The following is a 19,032-nucleotide window of genomic DNA, read 5'->3' on the forward strand; positions in this document are numbered from 1 at the left end:
GGCAACTATTATATTGGAATTGTTGTGTCTTAGAGTTGTTATGTCTTTCAGAGAAAAAAATGATTTGTACATTGAAGTATATCTGACTCCCCCTCCACCATAGCAGATTTTAGATATGACTGGTCCCAGGCATCTCAGTTCTGGTATCTTCTTTATCCCCAATCTTGACTATATCTCTAAGTGCATTTAGAGCCAGCTCCCAGGCTGCTCTCTCTAGCAGGAAAACCCATGGCCTTATTCATCATCTCTCTCAAATTTACTTGTGCTGTAGCACATGTGTGAAAGTGAGTTGAAAGTCTACATCACCGTGTTCCTGTGTCCTGTGCTGAAGCTTCCAGGCTGCTGCTGGCCAGACCCACCACAGGCTGGAGGTTTAAATGGGAAAAGGACACACAGCTAATGGATGAGGTACAGAAGTCACACCAATAGGGTGTGTTCCCCCACAAATGAGGAAGCCTCAGTAATTTTACTCTCTCTATGTTAGCTCTGTGGAGGTTGTAGCCATATCTTTTTACTTTTCCCCATAAGACATGTTAGGATGCCGGCAAGTGCCAGAGGTTTATATTTGCTTTAGCTCTGTTAAAAAAATATCATTGGCACAGGTTGATTACAAAAATCAGTCTAGAACTGGCTTTTTATTGCCCACTCCAAGGCTGGAGAACATTGTCTGTTGTGCTGTCACCCTGCACACCCAGCCTTGCTGCTGTGTCTGTATGTCCCCATCTTGTATTTGGCTTGCAAGCTCCCTAGAGCTGGGCATGACTTTACAGATCCTGGTATGAGGGGGCCCCAATCCCCAGTTACCCAAGCATATCCTATGGTTCTGGAGGTGCAGACAGCTGCGGCTGCAGGAGGGAGTGGTGGTGGGAGTGGTGGTGTGCTGGTCTGGGGCAGCTGCATCTGCTGTTGCTAAGGCTTAGAAGACAGATTTTCAGAAGCTGTTTGCATCTCTATTTCAATCTGAGGCTCATAAATGCCCTTTGATATGTTAGTTATATATTTATAAAATATCCTTTTATTTGCCTGATGGGGACAATTCCATATTTTAAAATGAAGTAGGCAGGGATTAGTCTGCAGGGCCACCACTCCTCCTAACTGCATGTGGCCACTTGAGTTTTGGAAATAGCTTTGGCTTTGCACCACAGCTTCTGTTTATTTGCTACCTAATGAAAAAAAATGCAAATCAGACGAGCCTCAAGTGTAGAACTGAACACTTGAAGACTGCTCCAGATTGCTTGGACAACAGCCAGCTACTTGTCAACTGCGTTTCTCTTTCATGCTACTGAGTCCCGAGTGCAGCAAGACTTACTGATGTCAGCCAGGTGTGGGGTCACTGCTTGCAGCTTTGCAGAGAGGCAGACAGCTAGCTGGGAAGTCCAGACAGGTGCTCCTGCTGTTCTGGCTGAGGAGACATAGTGATGGGTATTTGCTTGTATCTAGGTGCACTGGCTCCAGAACAGCTAATCAGAGGCTCATTTTCATAGCTTTCTCACAAGAAGACATGACCTGGGCAGTAGGACTGCCCTTTGTTATGCTCAGTGTGTTGTAAAGTGAGGGGCTGCCACACTGCTGTGCAGCTGTAATGTACTGGGTCCTACTCTGTCCTGTTCAGCTTGGTCTGCCCAAGCCCCTACAATGGCTGCACTTCCACTGATGTGTCCGTGTTTCCCACTCTTCCATCCCTGCTGCCCTTCTGCCTCCAACTCCTTCCTACCTCATGGCCCCAGTGACCTGCTTGCCTACATTTTTCCAGATTTTTTTATGAAATCTTTCCATCAGACCAACCAGTGAGCACTGCTCAGTGTGTAACGTGTTCACACCTAACAGTACTGTGGTCAGGGCTGCTTCCCTGCCAAGGTAGAGCAGACCTCACACACACCAGGCCAGAACAGCTATTGTCTGTGTAGAGTTGGCTCTGCAGGACAGGAAACCATCTTCCTGCATTACACACAAGCCTGTGCTCTTGTAAACTACGATCACGCCAGAGGAGAAACCAAAGTAATGTGCTCTTCATCTTCTCCTTAATGTCATTACACCGCCCACAAAGCCTGCTACTATTTTAGGGAGTTATTGTTTTCACATTAACTCAACACACCTATTGTTGTGCATGAATGTTCAGGCCAGTCTTAACCTAAAATTCTCCCGGTGAAGCACTGGAAGCTCTCATGTCTGATGGTTAAGGGAATGCATTTACAATAGTGTATGGTGTCCATTTAAAACTGTCTCCTCTTGTAGGTGGCAGGCTGAAAATAATTTGAAAATGAAATATTCCACTGTTTAACTTCTGTCCTGGACTGGCCTTCAAAAGGGTGGTGATAAAGGGAGCATAAGAAAAGGTGGTTAACCCTTGAACTTTATCTACTCAGCATGTGCCAGTATTGCCAAGTTTGACCTCAGCTGACGCAGTAATTAAGACGGACACGGTGAAAGAATCATTAATGTAACAAACCTGATCGAATGTTGTGTGGCAAATAAGTGTTAAAAAAATGAGCAGACGTGGCATTTTGTGATATGTTCAAGTGGCCATGGTGGTGTTCACTCAAAGGCTGAACTTGATGATCTTGGAGGTCTTTTCCAACCTTTATGATTCTAGGAGAAAAATCTGTATGATTTCTGCAGTTGAAAGCTTTTAGAAAAAGCAACCTCGATACTGAGAAAAACTAAAGTGTCCCCCCAGAGCTACATAAAGAGAAGAAAAGAGGCAGAACACTTAATGTAAACACTTATGTGTATATATATATATATATATATATATAAATGTAAACACTTAGGTGTGTATATATATAAATATATCTGTCTCTTGTATTAGCTAAAGGAAAGAATAATTTGACCTTGGATCCCATGCAAAGTCTGTACATACATTTCAGCCAGCACATGTCCCAAAACCCAGGCTGCCCAGGGAATGCATGTAGTTGGTATTTTAGAATGAGAGGGAGAGGAGGGGAAGCCATCACTGTTTATAGCCTCAAAGCAATGATAGTATGTACAAATGAAACACACTAGAAAGGCCAGGAAATGGCAAGGCTGTACCCCGGAGAAATCGGAAGGGCTCTTAAACCCAAACAGGACCCCTCCACCCCCAATTTAAAAGACAGCAGCCTGGCAAACATCCACCATGGAGTGCTATCACAGCCTCAGCTGCAGGGGCAGAAGGGGCTCTGTAGCCCTTATTCTTCCTTGTACTTCAGTCCTAGGCTCCACTTGTGTCTGCCTGAATGTATCATGCTTTTATGCACCAAGGCAATGCTGGGCAACAGCCCAGCCCTCTTGGGTTCAGTGTAAAACCAGGCTGCCAAAGACCAATGGATACCTAGGCATGCCAGCTTTAGTTTGGGTTTTAAAATAAAACTTGTATCCTTTGTGATGGCTGTTAGCATGACCAACATAACCACTATCAGAACACAATTTGTTCAAGTCTGCAGAATAGCCTTTAATGATAGTTCTGAGACGTGAAGGATTTTATTCATTTTCACAGCACTTTTAATTCTAAGACACTATTTGAGCAGCACTATTCATCAAAGAATTAAATATGGAAGAAGAGCACAGGGCTGATCACTCAGCTTTACACACTTTGCAAAAGTAAATAATCCAAAGTGTGTTATTGTGCCTGCACTTTTTGGGACTGGGTGCCCACTGCTGCTGTCCTCATAAAGAGACAGAAGAGCCTCATCCCACTCTTTGTGAGGAAATCCATCTTTCCTTGTCAGCCCAAGCTGAAAAAACTGCACCAGAAAAGTAATCACTGTCAGGGTGGTGATTTTTACAGGTTGCAGTTTGAGACCTGCATCCTATGGTAGTGTGCAGGCTGCCACTGATGTGGCCTCTCTGCTGCTCTTCCACAGGTTATGCTAGGCAAGGCCACTTAACTGTACATGCCTCAGTTTATTTGTGAGGTGATGTTTAACATTAAATAGCGATGGATAAAAGCATTTATTAAGATATAATAAATAGCTAAAACCTTTAAGACTTTTAAAAAGTATAAATTACTCAACTGATACATCAAGAAGTACTAATGAGGGAAGGAGAAGTCAATGGTAACAAACCACTTCAACACAGTGTCTCCATACACTGCTCTGAGAGGTGCTTCACTGAAAGAGGTGAAGCCTCTTCACGTGCCTGGTGTACCTGGCACTGCTTGGCAAAACTTTACCAAAGAAAGATACTGTTTAGAAATCTTCATCATCGAAGGTCTCAGTGCACCTCAGCATCACAGTCTCATAATCGTATGGAAGATCTTCTTCCTGAAAGCCCCCCCCCCCAAGTCAAGCAGGATTAAAAACCAGTGGAGTCGATTGTGTTTCAAATATACAGTGGTTTGGTCAAGAACTGATATGTCAGCTACTGAACCATGAGCCCTCCCTCCTCTCTGAATCAGCAACCAGCACTTGTCAAGTGCCTGAGATGCCTGATGAAGAATGGCTCAGATTTTCAACCAACTTCCTTCTAAAATCACCAGGCTCTGCTCTGTGTCTGTTTACATAATTTAGACAGCTGTTACTGACTGTGGTAGCAAGTGTGTCGCATAACAGGCTCTGAAGATATGAGAGCTTCCTTGAGGCCTTAACTTCTACCTACTTCAGCCTTTGCTCCACTTTTAGCAACAGAAGGAAGTGGTCTTCTCTTTCACCAGCTTACAGAGAATAAGCAGCTCTTGAGAAATCAAAGTCTGGAAGATGAAAGTGTTCATGCCTGCAGTCCCTCTAGTCCACCTTCTGTATTGATGCAAGACTCTTTAGGGAAAGACTGCTTTTAAAAATAGGTGCTGTTTAAAAATGTATAGCTTAAGGAGCACTAAATCCCACTTGCTTGTCAGTGACTCATCTAAAATCCATAATTTTAAAAGACAGTGTTCCTTTGAAGACACAAAGGTGCTCAGAACTATTAGAAAAAAACCCACTGACTTTCATTTAGGCAAAACCTTTGGACCTCAGTTTAAATTAATTCTTTACTGCCTTTGCTGCTAAGCTTCTCTTATGATATGACCTTAAGACAACAGCTCTTGAAAAATGACAAGATTGCTTAACTAATCTCATGTTCAGAAATATTTCTCTATCATGTACCATGGATGCGTGTTCCTGTTCTTATTTTTGCATCACTGCCCTTTTAAGAGCTCTCCCTTTCCTTGTCCAAATTATTGCCTCCCTTATCTTGTGTGAGTCCTTCTGAAGTTTTTTATACCAGTGGGGTTCATGCCCTCGGCAGCCTGGAGAGCCAGAGCAGCAGCTCAAGAGGAGCTGTGCTCAGTAGCTCTGTGACTGTGAAACAGTGACCATACACAATCCAACAGCAGTACTTTGTACCTGTAAAGTTTACTAGAAATGGCATAACAGCACTGGAATGAATGACCAGCAATAAAACCCATCACCTCATCAGCTCTGCAGAAGAAAGGAAAGGAGACCATAGGTTGCCTTTTGTATTTCAGCTGGGTGCACATCACATGCCTTACCTTAGTACTTACTGTACCTGCTACTCACCTCTGTATCTTCTACCAGGTGTGTGCACAGTGTAGTGGGACATTACGTTAACCGTGAGATCCCAGCACGGTCCAAACTGCTGGGGCTAGCATAGTGCCAGCACAGATACCTTATCAAGGGAAGGGGAATGGTCTGCAGGGGTTCAGTCATACCCATAAGGTAAGCAGGACGGGTTCCTTTCCCTGTTAAGTCCAGGAGTCTCTGATGCTCTGAGCAGCCCAAATTCTGGGGCAAGGTGAGTAGCCTATACTGATCTCTCTGCTGCTGCCTGAGTTGATGTGTTTCAAGCTAGCTGGAACATCTTCTATCCCTGCTCTGCAACCACTTTCATAACTGTCTCAATCTGTTTGCTTTGAGATGGATCCAAATTTCTGCTCTCAAAACAAAAAATATCTTGTCAGTCAATTTTTTTTTCCCTCTTGGCAGCACTGTCTAGATATGCTGTACTGCAGTCTAAATCAAAACAGATTGTGACCTTCACATTATCTAGCCTTGGTGATTTCTGCTCAAACTCCCTTTTTTCTTGTCTTATCCCAGACAACTAAAAGTTCCTCACAGAAGTGTGTGCAACCTTTTATTTCCTTTCGGATCCAGAGAGTACAGTCAACTGGCAATTTTTAGTACTTTGGATTCTTCTGCTGCCTGTCTTCCCATTGCTCCCATTCTCCTAGTCTTACTTTAAATGTGCCTCTTCAATCCTTGAAAGAAGCACTACTCCTTCCCATACCACCTCATCTGGGAGCTGTGAGATGGACTTGTGCTCAATGATACAGCACCAAGCAGAAGGACAAAATGAGACCATGCCAGGCATGACACTCACAAAAGAAATTTAAAACTGGAAAATACCACGTCTTGCCTAAAGCTTTTCTTTCTTTTCTAGGCCTGCTCAGTCCACGGTCATTTACATAAACACAAGAAGAGCTCTGCCTTTATGCAGAAAACAGAAATTCACAGACCAAAAGCCTGCATAGATCAGTGCCTGGTTTCTGACAATGGCCAGGAGTGGAAGTCTAGACAGGACTCGATCTAGAAGGACTGCACAGGCAGCATGCTCTGTTTCACAATATATGCTCCTACATTACAGCAAGCTGCTGTGAGGACCTCCTGAGATGGAAATTGTATTTGGACCTTCAGATTTAGCAATTGCCCCTGGAATTAAATCTGGTAATTTGTAAATGCAAGTGTTTTAACATTTTGATTGTTCATTTTATTGTGTGCTTTCTAGTTCTTCTGGTGTTAGACACAATGAATAATCATTCTGTGTACCAAATCCACACCACGCAGGAACAAAATTGTCTTGCAGTACCCCTCAGTCTTTTTTTTGTAGAAAAGTCCTACTCTAAAGTTCCTGTTCAATGTCTTTGCTGTACCTGCTGGCATTCTCTGTACCTCCTCTAGTGCTACTGTTTCCCTGAGATGGAAGAACCAAATGGCACTCAGCAGTTACTATAGATTCAGATAGTGGTGCAACACAATTTTTTGCTTTGTTTTCTGTTACAACTATCCCTCATCACAAACCCTCTATATTCCTTCAAAGGAGCATCTGTTCAAGTACCAGAGACTGGTGGGAGCTAGGCAATAGAAACTAGAAAGCCAATGGCTACTGTGGAGGTACAGTTGACTCTGAACCAAAACAAGCATGCTCTGGCTGAGGGATATCTTTTGGTTCTTCACCCACGCGCAAGCTCTGAGCCACCTCCTTGGCAGGAAGATAAGAAGGGGAGGAAGAACACTGCAACACAAGGACTTGTTGGCTCAGCAAACCTGCAACAGTAGGCTGAGGTCAGGAGGCAGCTCAGGAACTGCTTATCAGCTCTTTCAAGAACATAAATATCCTGCTCCTAAGGCCTGTCAGTAGAGGTCTCAGGGTAGGGAACCTGGCACCCAGACAAGCAGAAAGTGGGTCGTACTGAGCTCAGAATGAGGCAGCTGGGGGTTAATGGAGAACTGCGAAGTGAGCTTTGCCCGCTCAGAGGAGATCACCCAAGCTTTTCCACGTGGAACTTTCATGCAAACAGTGATATAAAAAAATTTAAAATTCCTCATGTCATCTGCCATTTTGAGTAATATTCAAAGCAATAATAACCTCTCACACTTTGCTTCTTACAAAGGTAATCCTACTGACACATCTGAAGGGATGAACCCTAAGTTCTTATTTGGAATCATTCTGGACAATATAAACAGAAGCATAGAATACAGAAATCCCTTTCTGACAATGATAGAAATACATTGTTCCTTCTATAAGGAATCCCTTGGCAAGGCTTACCTGGAAGAACTGTGTATTAGTGAAGAAGAGGCGTTTTAGGAAGTCAGTGACCAGCAGATAAAGTCTGTGGTGATCCTCTGGATTTTCAGAATTGCAGCTTGCAATTGCTGAACTGAAAATGGAACCAGATACTATATTTAATTTCCTGTTCCCTTCTCTCCTCCACATTTTACTTATAAATGAAAAAAAAAAAAAGATTCAAATTGTTTTCAAGATGATTCTGATGTTAAAGACAATAGCCAAGCAAGGCAGAGAGGAGTGGTGGTGGATGTATTCTTGAGATACTGTCTAACAAGTGCAAGGACAATACGCAAGAACAGAGAACAGCAATTCAAGAAACCTGTGTCACAACAAATAGATCCACTGATACGTGACAGCTTTAGAAACATTGTCTTGGGGGAACACATATATCCAATAAAACAGAGAGCAACTAGGGTTATTTGGTAGTATATTTTGTAGGGTTGTTCAGAAGAACTTCTTTTGTGAAGTTTTTGAGTGAGTGAAGTAACCTGTGGTGATGAGATGACATGTAGGTTTGTACTCAGGTAACTGTGGCAAAAAGCTAAGCTATTCATTCTGTACCTTACCTCTGTATTCTTCCTGGGATTTTACAAAGTTCTGCCATCACACCTCTGTCCAGAATTATAAGGCACAGAACAATAGGCAGGGAAGAGAACAGGATAAATGTTGACTATTGAAATACTAATCTGATTCGGGACCTAAAACAGACTGTAAAGATGACGGCAACACACTGCAGTATTAAGGAATATTTAATCTTATTTTAAATGCAGACAGCAACTATGACCTAATAAATGTTTTTTAATAGACAAATGTTTGTTAAGCTTTTTTATCTATTCATGCATATTCTGACCAACAGCCAAAACAACCGTGTTTTAATTCATTCTCCTCTGGAAGTGCAATCTGGAATGGTGGTGAAAGAAAGAGATTCACACTAAAGAGCACTCTAAATGCAGAAATATAAGTAGAAAACGGGATTAAACCCTCCACAGATTAAAAACATTATTTGCAAAGAGAAACAATCCTAACAAAGACTTAAGTAGGAAGAATACATAAAAGATGAGTCATAATATGATCTTCCTCTTGAGAAAAGCAACTGTTTTGTTTCTTTAGTCTACTGCGAAAAATCAAAGTCAGTGCCAGCTTTGTATCTGACATGTTCTCTTCAAGGTAACTCATCTGACCTGAAGAGGAAAGAGATGTTATTATTTAGTAGGCCCTGTGTTTCTTTGGTGTTACTGTTCAGGTCAACCACACTATAACCTGATCGCCTCCTTGTGACTAAATTAGGGTACTTGAAAAAGATAAGAGAGAAAATTTTAAAAAATTATCATTATTGTCTCATTAAATAAGAGTACAGTCTATGATTAGCTTATTTACGCAGGGAATGCCTCATGGTCCTCACAGATCTGGTAAGTGAGACAGAGAAAAGGAAAACATTGCAAAGTACTGTAACTTGGAAAACCAGAAAGCTATGCAGAGTGGTGAAGAAAATCAGAAGGGCCTCAGCTATCCTGAAGTGACCGGCTCCTCTTCGTAAGTGATTCTTACTGATTCTGCTGTAAATGACCATTAGTCATTTCGCTTCTGCACCTTAAAAGGAAGTATTATTGTGAGCACAGTTGCTGGAGGCTGCTATTCTAACCATTTACTAAAAATTAGGCACAAAAAAGAGAGCTAGACTATTGTCTCACTTCGCAGAATACTTGCTGTGGAGTATTGACAGTAGGCTATTAACTTACTGTGTCCACCAAAAGGGGTGACTTTGTAATTTACCTCTGGCTAGATATTCCTTGAGTCTTGCTTCTGTCAAGGAAACCAGCAGCAACATCAAATGCATCTTCAAACATTACCTAGCAGAGAAATCACTTCAGATGTCAACATATCCAGACACCTAAAACTTTTACCTAGGGCATAATTTTTAATAATAAAGTCTTAAAAAAATGATATTCTTTCTTTACATTTAACAGGTATGTTTACAGCTAGAGGTTTTGTGGAGACAGGAATAATAAAGAATAATTGTATTTCATGACTAAGAACACAAGGTTAAGGTCCATTCCCTTAAGCCTGTGCTTCAACCTCTTGGAATTAGACTTAATATTACATCTCCCAAAAAATCAGTAAAACCCATAAATTGTATCAGTGCTTTTGAGACTTGATTGTGGACTGCTTCTTATGGCTGGAGATCTCAGCTGTACCAGCTGGTCTCCCCAAATCCGATCCCACTTTACAAAGGAGTTTAGATGCCCTCTGTGACAGACCAACCAGCTCATTAGTTCACTCTACCATAACGCAGTTCACACATTTTCTGTGCCAGAAAGTGCTGTACGTGCAACATCCCCATGACATTTCCTAAGGCAATGAGCAATATGAGTTGTGTCCTGTGACTCAAAAAGAACTTATCAATGCAATTTCCTTATATGCTAAAGGTGGACACCTGTCCCTCTGTTGCAGCTAATAAAATGACACATATCTCTTTGAGCAGCTAGTTACTTCAGCAATCAGTGCTCCAGGAACCATTTCTAAAGAATTAGCTGTTATTTAATCACTCTCATCAATCCCTTTTTAACAAATGCCATGGTCTACTCAATCACTGACTTCTTAGCTCTGCAGAGGTGCATGGTACAGGTAGTCATTGGCCCTGTACCACTTGAACTGGTCTCTCTGCTACCAAGTGCTTTGATGAAAAAAACCCACCCAAGCCAAAACACAGCAGGCCTTGGCAAACTGTGTATTCCTTCTGAGTTTGGATCTTCTGTGTTTCTCAGAGGGTTTGCAGAGCACAGGAACTCTTGTTCTTGCTCCCTGCCCCTGGAGCAAGTTATGAGTAAATTTAACTGTTACTCAGCACAGGATGACTACCACTACACTCCTGTAGCTTGCTATGTATCTTATCAAGAGAAAATTTGGTGCAGACATTTACTCAAAGGCTGCTTATTGTCTCCACTTACGCATTCAGGTGGTCTTGAGAAAGCTTAGTCACAACTACTGTATGCAGCTTTTAATTGAAAACAGAGCCAATTAGCATTGGAAGGCTTGGAGCTTCAGAGGCAGACTGTGTATGTTACTGAGCACTTACTTCCTCTGGTGTGGAGACTAAGGAACCACTGGCTTCCTCACTGTTACCTCCGCTGTCCCTCACACTACCTTCAGTGCATGCAGGCTCTTGGCCAGAAGCCTTGGGATCCACGAGGAAATCTCTCTGACTACAGTACTGCAAGATGCTGTCCCTGCTTTCTTCAGAAAGCTCTTGCCAGAAATGGGAAATAGCTGTGGAGACCTCAGGAAGAGGCACCTCTCCAGTGCAAACAATTCCATGCTCTATCAGCAGGTCCATTGTATGCTTATAAAAATACAGGTATCTGGAATGAAAGGAAAGGGAGCATCTCTTAAGAGCAGGCTATGACGCAGCCATCTACTGAAAATCAGCAAGAGACTGGGTAGTAGGAGTAGCTCTGATTCATAACTGCTTCACTGACTCCCCCCCTAAGACTTCATACAATTATTGAAGATTGTCCAACACTCTTTGAAGATTTTAGCAACTCTGTTCTGCCAAGATTTCATCTGCAGAAAGCAGGCTTCAGCCTCAGCCTCAGCAGGACTGCCTCACAGCAAAAGCTCCAGGCACTGCAGGTTGTACTTGTTGCACAGGCAGACCTCATTCTGGAGTTTAATCAATTTTCAGCTACTTGCCTTTGTAACCTGAGCCTTTTGCACTGTAAGTCACTTTTTAGACATTTACTGGCATTGTGCTACACTTTAAAGCCCTGTCTGAGGTCATATCCTGATGTATTAGGTAATTATACATGCAGACAGAAGGAGACTACCCCTGGTTTGGATGCTCTGACTCAGGCATGAGAGCTAAATTTCCTGTGTTTTACATCTGAGGAAATGCATCCCTAAGACTGATTTCTAAGCAGTCTGTAGCGAAATTGGTGATGGAACACAAGTGTCATAATTTCAGCCCAGTCACTAAATCTCAGAACAAGCCTGCTTGTGGCACAGTGAACCAAGGATAATAATGTCTACTTCAGAAAGCAACACTGAAGGTTATTTTACATTAATCAAATGCTTAGAGCTTCTCAAATGAAAATAACAAAATCAAAGGAGTACAAACCAAGAGTTCTATAAACAGCAGTCATTTTTACTACATTTGGGCTCAAAATGATTCATTGGAAGGTGTCCCAAATGAGCACATCTCCTGATTAACTGAACAGTATTGCATGGCAAATTAACTCAAAAGAGTTCAGTCTTTTCTTTACTGTTTTTAAATATTTGTTCCAGCAAACCAATATTGACAAGATAATTTTGTATACACCCATAAACATGTTTAAACTCCAGTTTTCATACTCTTGAATATTTTCCACCATTGTTGGAGACAAAATACTGGAAGGGGAATAAGCGTTCTCATGCAAGGTATTTCACTCGCTAAGGTTTCTGGATGTCCAGCTCCAAACAAAGGATCTGGAGTTTCTCAAGCAGAAGAATATGAATCACCATTAGACCGCTCTGCTAAAGAAATTAAGCTTGAAGCACAACTCAACTATTTCCTTTCCAAATGGAAGGAGACAACCACATTTTGCACAGGACAGAGTACCGTGCAGTCCTACCAATGTAGCTCCTGCTGGTGGGCACGGGGAAAAAACTCAGCCTGTTGAAGCTCAAAGCATTTCTGATGCTGCCCAAATAATGTGATCAAACAATCACCAAAGGCTGCCATTTGCTTTGCTGAGGAGTCCCTGTTGTTTTATGCCTGTTATAAAAGATCATTTTTTGACAAGAATTAGCAAATGCAATCTGCCCTAAGACTACGAGGTAAGAGCCAGAGTTCACACAGTACAGGCCCTGGTCAACCTTGTCAGTGAAGAATAGGAAAGTCAGGTTTACGTCTCTGTCGTGCTGTCTTTGATGAAGCAGAGCTTTCTAACCCTGAAAATCTTGATTCAGCACATTTCAAGGTCTTGTAAACGATATCTTACTACGGGCATCTCCGATTCTCTCAGGAGCAAAAAAAGGAGCCATAGTGGGAGGCTGGTGCCATCTGCTGGCACAGCTGCAGGCTACATTTGATGAAAAACATCCAAGGGATCTTTAAAAATAAGCAGCAGTTCGAAGCAAAAGAAAAGGAACTGTGCAAGTTTTTGTTTATGGTGGGTGATGCTGTGGAAGAGGATGTCAGCTGTGGATTCTTCTGCACTGCATATTCTTAATTCTGGAATGGTTAGGGCGAAATTGACTGCTTGATGGTACAGGATAGATTACACATTCATCTATTTCTCGCATCTTTACAATCAATTAATCATTTATCCTGTTGGAAAAGCAGGATAAAACCTCCTAGTGCTGTCTGACAGCAAGGCGAAGAACGTGGTGTTATAACATACTCAGTTTTAAGATATTAATAACTTTGAAAAAACCCATTACAACAACCTCTGGCTAAAATAATGGACCACTGACATGATTGACAGTGGTCTTTGATTTTTAGGTCCTGCATCAGGCACTTGGGAGCTGATCCTAGAGGGGGTTATGGACTCACACCCAATAGTTATAAGTAACACACGTGCAAGAGTTTAGGTTCCCCTCCTCCCTCGTAGTGCAGACATTCTGAGGAATGGTTTCTGATATCTTCCAGACCACCACTATTCTGCAGCCTACAGGCTGAGAACAACAAGAGCTTCCTTGGTTGAATGCAGCCTTAGCCTGCTCTGATTCCACTAAAAAAGTATTCCAAGCTACAAGGAGCTAAGGGTCTATTTCGGGAAGGGGCAACCGTGTTCACGCTTCTCATAACAATGCTATTAGAGGCAGGATGAGGATCACTGTGGAGGAAAGTATGCTCTGCCTCTGGTTCCTGCGCCTCCCTAGAACATACACAGCTAGACTTTTGACAATTTCATCTGGAGCAGCAATTCTTACATTCTTAAAATTTAGCCCCATTGAAGGGATACAACTTTATGAGGGTACTGATACCACAAACACACAGGGACACACACCTGCATAAATCTTCCTGGATTAATAACTTCCTATTTCACCTGAGCTTGCCTGTTAAACCACTACTGTTAGCAAGTATGTTCTATCTTACTCTGAAAGTCATATGGACAGTGGTAAAGCATGGCCACACATGGACTGAAACATTTAAAAGAAATTTTCTTTTTCTTTTTCTTGAGAAGGGGTGAAAAATACTCAGGGATTTACCAGGGTCTGAAAAACTGGGGGCTGCTATGATGCTGAGAGTCCATTCACATACAAGTAGCAGGCAAGGGACTTGGGAAGTGATCAGCTCCATCACCAGTAGGGCCAAAGTTGCTGGCACAAGGTTTCGCAAGGCAGATTTAGGCTCCAGCAGGGCTGCATGAACAGCAGCGACGTGATGCACAGTGTTAACGTAAACAAGTTAAAAAACTGAAGGCAATGTGGGCTGTACCTACCGCTCAAATTCCACCAGGTCCGAGGAAGAAGTGTCTGAAAACTGGATCAATTCTGGCTTCCCATCTTCTTCCAGTGTTTGTTTTTCACATTCTTGAATCAAATACCAGATGGCAGAGTCACTTTCACTCATGTCTTCTGGGGCTGATATAATGCTGGAAAGAACACAAAAGAAAAAAAGCCACATGAACAACTTCTTAACTGGACCCCTGTCATTGTCACTCCAGAGTGCAGGGTCATTCTTCTCAAGCCAGCTTTTTCCTCTTTCTTTTGCTTTGCAGGAGAATGAGAAGTCCTTGGTGGAGGTCAGCTATACAGAAGGGAAAGAAAACACAAGCACTGACTGGAAATGAGACCAACAACATGCTTAGAATGTTTGTGTACTGCAGGGGATTACAGGGGTCCAGGTGAAATCTCTTCACCCTTTTCTCATGATGAAAGACCTCTGCTTGGAAATGCAGTAACAATGACAAAGGGGTTCAGAGATGCTGCGATGGAAGCAAGTGCAAAGCATTATCGTCTCTTCTTGACCGGTATAAGCCCTTACCTGTGATTGCTGAATTGCCTCTTGACATATTCCTCCCTGACTTCCTCCAAGCTGGATGGGTTCCCATCCTCCAGACTGTAGCTCTCTGTTGTCAGCAGAAAGGTTACTGTTACATCAGTGGCACTTTTGGCTTCTCACTCACCCTCAGCCCCAACCAAACAGAGCATTTTCAATAACTGGTTCTTCATGAGCCAGAGCTTTTAATGAGGCAAAAATGATGTGAAAGAAGAAATCTCTGCCTCTCCTACAGTGTGACTAGTATCACTGGGAGGTTACAAACACTGAGGAACTTAGAATCAGTGCCTTGTTCCTAACATTGATCTGGCAGAACTGATGGTGAAAACAACAGGCAAATCAAAGTTCAGGCACACACTAGTCAATACAGTATTTTGTGATTACCATATAGTGAACAAATTGCATGTAAAAAACCCTGACATCCAAGCTGTGATTACCACAAGCAGTATGAATTTTACATATATGCAAGTCAATACAAGGGGAAGCTTACCTCCAAGCTTCACTTGGCCAGCCTCAACGCTTGTGATCCCTTCAATTTTGCTCTGTCAAAATATTCTTTCTACCTATGATTGACTTTAACGAGTCATCCAAAGATGTTGTTTCAGACAAGATAGTTCATTCTAAGCACTGAGACTTCTAATTGATGCAAATTATTGGAAATGCAAGTTGCCTAAATAGCAATTTTTTTTTTTCTAGCTGACAGGAATTTGGACACTTGAAGGGACAAAAAAAATAGGTCCAAAGCCTCTACCCTATACGCCCTGAGTCCTACTTGCTGCCAGTGGAGGCAGTGGCCAGCACTAGTAAACAGAAGGCTCATTGTTGAGGGTGTGAAGCCCCGCAGCAGGAGCTGCCTCAGCTGCTGACAGCACATGCTGACCTGTGTGACACAGGCTGTGACAGAGCAGGGCATGAAGATGACCCATCAAGAGGAAAAACCCCAAAACTGCAGCATCTCTCTTAGCCATTTCTATCAGAGTAAACTCTTAATCAGAGGCTTCCATTTCTTACACTGGGAGGTCCTTCTACCTCACACCAGAGCCTGCTGTTCTGCAGTTTAAGCTCTCACACCGCTGGGTGCTCCTGACGGCCGTGACTCGCACTGCACCATGTTGCTGCGGGTGGGAAGAGCACACATGCTCCGGTAAGGCTCCTAGTGGGAGCCTAAGGATCCAGCCTGGGGACCCACGGCAGCTCGTCACCCCTTGGGGGCAAATCTGCAGCGTCGTGCCAAGGGCACTCAGGCCTGCTGCCATGGGATAGCAGGAAACACTTGTCTCCTTTCTGCACCTAGGCTGGGGAGGGGGTAGGACAGGCTGAGTTACAGGGGGAATTCTGAGATGCAGTGCTTAGTGGGTTGACAGACTTTTCGCTATCCCTTGCTTATTGCTACAACTAAACCCGCAGCTGGCTGTGATGCTTTAATGGGCTCAGCTGTGCACCTGTCTGTCTCTGTTTAACAAATACATAAAAACCAAGTCCAGGGAATTTGTCCAAGCAAATACTTGCATAGTTACCTTTCATCTTCAGCAAAGAACACAAGGTTTGCTCCAACTTCTGGATAGATGTCTTAGCCTTACGCAAAATCTGATACTAAACATAAGAAGAAAACAGAACTGATTGTTTTCTGCTCTAACTAGATTCATGTTTTAACATGCCTTGATTGTTTTCTTCACTTTTCCTTCATTTTGACCTTAAGTAATTTCCATGTCTCTGTGAAAACAACTGTGTTGTTTCACCAGCTACCCTTATGCTATGAAAAGGGAAAATAATTAATAACAGTAAACTTCAACATAGAACATAAATATTGTGCATATATTATGCAATACATATACATAACACCCAGTCTCATAGACATTTGCTACTTTACTCTGATCTTTTTTCATCAGCAAATGGTTGTTTTTGGATCATTCTCTTTTTGGAGCATGTCCAGAAATACCATGCTGTGAAGCCTTGCTGGATGCCAACCAACTTAAGGCATAAGATTTTACTAATGATTTCCCATGAGAATTTTGCTAGGAGAAGCCTTTGCCATGTTCTACTCTCAGCTGATGTAAACTGGAATAACTTCAGTGCTGCACATCACTCCTTCATCATTCATACCACACACAACTGAAAACATATGACCAGTGCATTTAAACATGCACATCTCCATCCATGATCACCTTAGATGGGATGTCTACCTTGCAGAGCTTTCATGACGGATATTTTAGCAAGACACTAAACACTGAGATTACAAGTGACCTTCTGTATTTAGGCTTTTTCAAGATATTAAACTTCCTTGGCCTCCAGATATCACACAAATGGCACATGATACTATGAAAAAGCAATTTTAGGAACTGGCATGTGAACATAGTCCCCTCAGGCTAGGCAAGGGAAGTAGTAGTTTTAGTCTTGGCTTCTGAGACCATAGTGACTTCAGCTTACCTTGCATCTTGCTCAGAACCCAGGAAACAACTCTTACCTCAACCTACATGAGAGCTAAGGGCCTGAGCAGGCACAAGCCTCATATAGAAGTATTTGGCATATTCACAGCCCTGTACAAGGACAATTCCTGTCCTAAACAATCACTGCCCTCTCCATTTTTCAAACTGGAAAACTATGTAAACAATGTGACCAAATGAATTGGTGGCAGGGTTGAGAAAAGACTCCTGATGTTTATTTCTCTGCCTCCAGCATGGCAACATCAATTTTTTTCAGTAGTATTTTGAATAAATTTCATCTTTATAAACTATTTTGTTTTGATTAAATAGTTCCTTTGTTTAGAAGAGACCAAGAAACAGTACTGGTGGTTGTTTTTTTCCTGATCTTATTTTTCCAGAGTGCCTTGAAGACACAGTGCACTTCATAAGGCTGAATTAATTTCTCCCTCCCCTCTAACTTCTTTTGTCCCTAAACTCACTATTCTGATTTCAGAGCAAAATGCTGTGAAATCAAGATAACTTCATCATGAGGTCCCTTGGTTTGTTTCCAAAACACTATAAAAGAAAATACAAAGCTAGAAAAATGCAGCAAAAAAAGCCTGTAAGAACAGTGCAGAAAAGGCACATGATAAACCCATGACCCAGAAACTACAAACTGAACAACTTGCTTACGCTGAGTTGGCAGCTTTGAAGAGACCCAGGAAAGATGCACATAGTAAAGTTCCACACACACCAGCACCCAGTAAGATACAGTGGACATCCTCATAAATTTAACCTAAACCTGGATAAGTTGGAACATGCTTATGTATTACAGTGATGTATAGGGAAGTAGCCGCTGCTCCGCACCTTTGAGGCACAGTTGTCTGACTGGGATAAAACTCTTCCCCGCAAGCTGCTGAAGAGTCTTGCCAGAGGAACCCGGTGGTGTGCCTGTGACAAGTGCTGCTTTGCCATACGGTGTTCTACCTCTTACAGGTGTGTCAGGGGTTTGGGACTCACTCTGGCATGTGTCTTCCTACAGTCTCCAGCTGTCTCTGTCGAAAGCTGCAATGCAACATTTATTTATACTGAATAAATATCTAAGTGAAGAAAGAGAAACTTTACAGCCTGCATACTGCTCAGACCAAAACAACAACAACAAAAAAGTGGCTGATTGACAAGGGTGTTCCAGCTCATCTTTCTGTAGAAAATCATGGAGTTTGAAATGTTCTCTTTGTCTGAGAGATACCTGCCTCTTAAGTACTTACTAAAACCTAACCCACTAACAATAAACTGCAACATAGTTGAAGCTAGCCTCCCACCTCCTGCACACTTCCCCATTTCCATCAAATATCCAGGGCTTTGCTTCACAAAGCACTGACTCCTCTACTCCCACCGACGTTACTAAATGACAGACTTCTTTACAACACTGGATTTTTTTCCCCAATTAACTGTGACATTCGTGCAGGCAACGGTATCAGACATACACTTGCACAAGAGGGCCAGATCCAGGCGCAGTCAGGCCTGTTGCAGCTGCCCCGCCGGCCCGACAGAGCTTGAGGGACCCGACTGGGAAGCCCTTCCCGCCCTTCCACTGGAAGGGCAATGCCCGCTGCCCCGCTACCGACCGCAAGCACAGCCTAGGGGTAAGAAGGCCCGCCCCTGCTGTTCCTTCCGCAGCCGGGAGGGGACAGGCCGGCCGGGGAAGCCCTTGAGGCGCCCGCAGCCGCCGCAGGGCCGGGTGTCTCCCTGGGGGCCGCCCCGCCCGGACCCGCCCTCGGCCGCCGCGCCTCCGCCGCGCGCGCCAGGCAACATCATCACACGTGGCCAACGGCCAATCGCGACGCAGCCGGAGCCTGACGACGGCCAATCAGAAGGCGGAAAAAA

At 43.0% G+C, this 19,032-nt stretch overlaps 1 protein-coding gene across 1 annotated transcript; it reads right to left on the reverse strand.

Moving 5' to 3' along the window:
- Positions 1-3,481: 3,481 nt before the first annotated feature.
- Positions 3,482-18,740, reverse strand: STRA8 (stimulated by retinoic acid 8). The gene is made up of 9 exons (XM_050325115.1): positions 18,633-18,740; positions 18,166-18,210; positions 16,261-16,336; positions 14,729-14,813; positions 14,184-14,336; positions 10,838-11,120; positions 9,535-9,611; positions 7,741-7,852; positions 3,482-4,241 (listed from the first exon to the last, which is right to left on the reverse strand). Exons 3-9 carry the CDS (start codon positions 16,265-16,267, stop codon positions 4,167-4,169), a joined length of 792 nt encoding a protein of 263 aa, XP_050181072.1. The 5' UTR covers positions 16,268-16,336; positions 18,166-18,210; positions 18,633-18,740; the 3' UTR covers positions 3,482-4,166.
- Between the last annotated feature and the right edge of the window lie 292 nt (positions 18,741-19,032).

The sequence above is a fragment of the Myiozetetes cayanensis genome, unplaced genomic scaffold (genome assembly GCF_022539395.1).
Source record: "Myiozetetes cayanensis isolate MyiCay16 unplaced genomic scaffold, myiCay2020 scf3, whole genome shotgun sequence".
Lineage (NCBI taxonomy): Eukaryota > Metazoa > Chordata > Aves > Passeriformes > Tyrannidae > Myiozetetes > Myiozetetes cayanensis.

Coding starts and splice junctions, on each gene's coding strand:
- STRA8 (XM_050325115.1), bottom strand. Junction 11,121..14,183: donor GACCTGGTGGAATTTGAGCG/GTAGGTACAGCC, acceptor CTTTCATTCCAG/ATACCTGTATTTTTATAAGC. Junction 9,612..10,837: donor TAGTCTCCACACCAGAGGAA/GTAAGTGCTCAG, acceptor TTTCTCTGCTAG/GTAATGTTTGAAGATGCATT.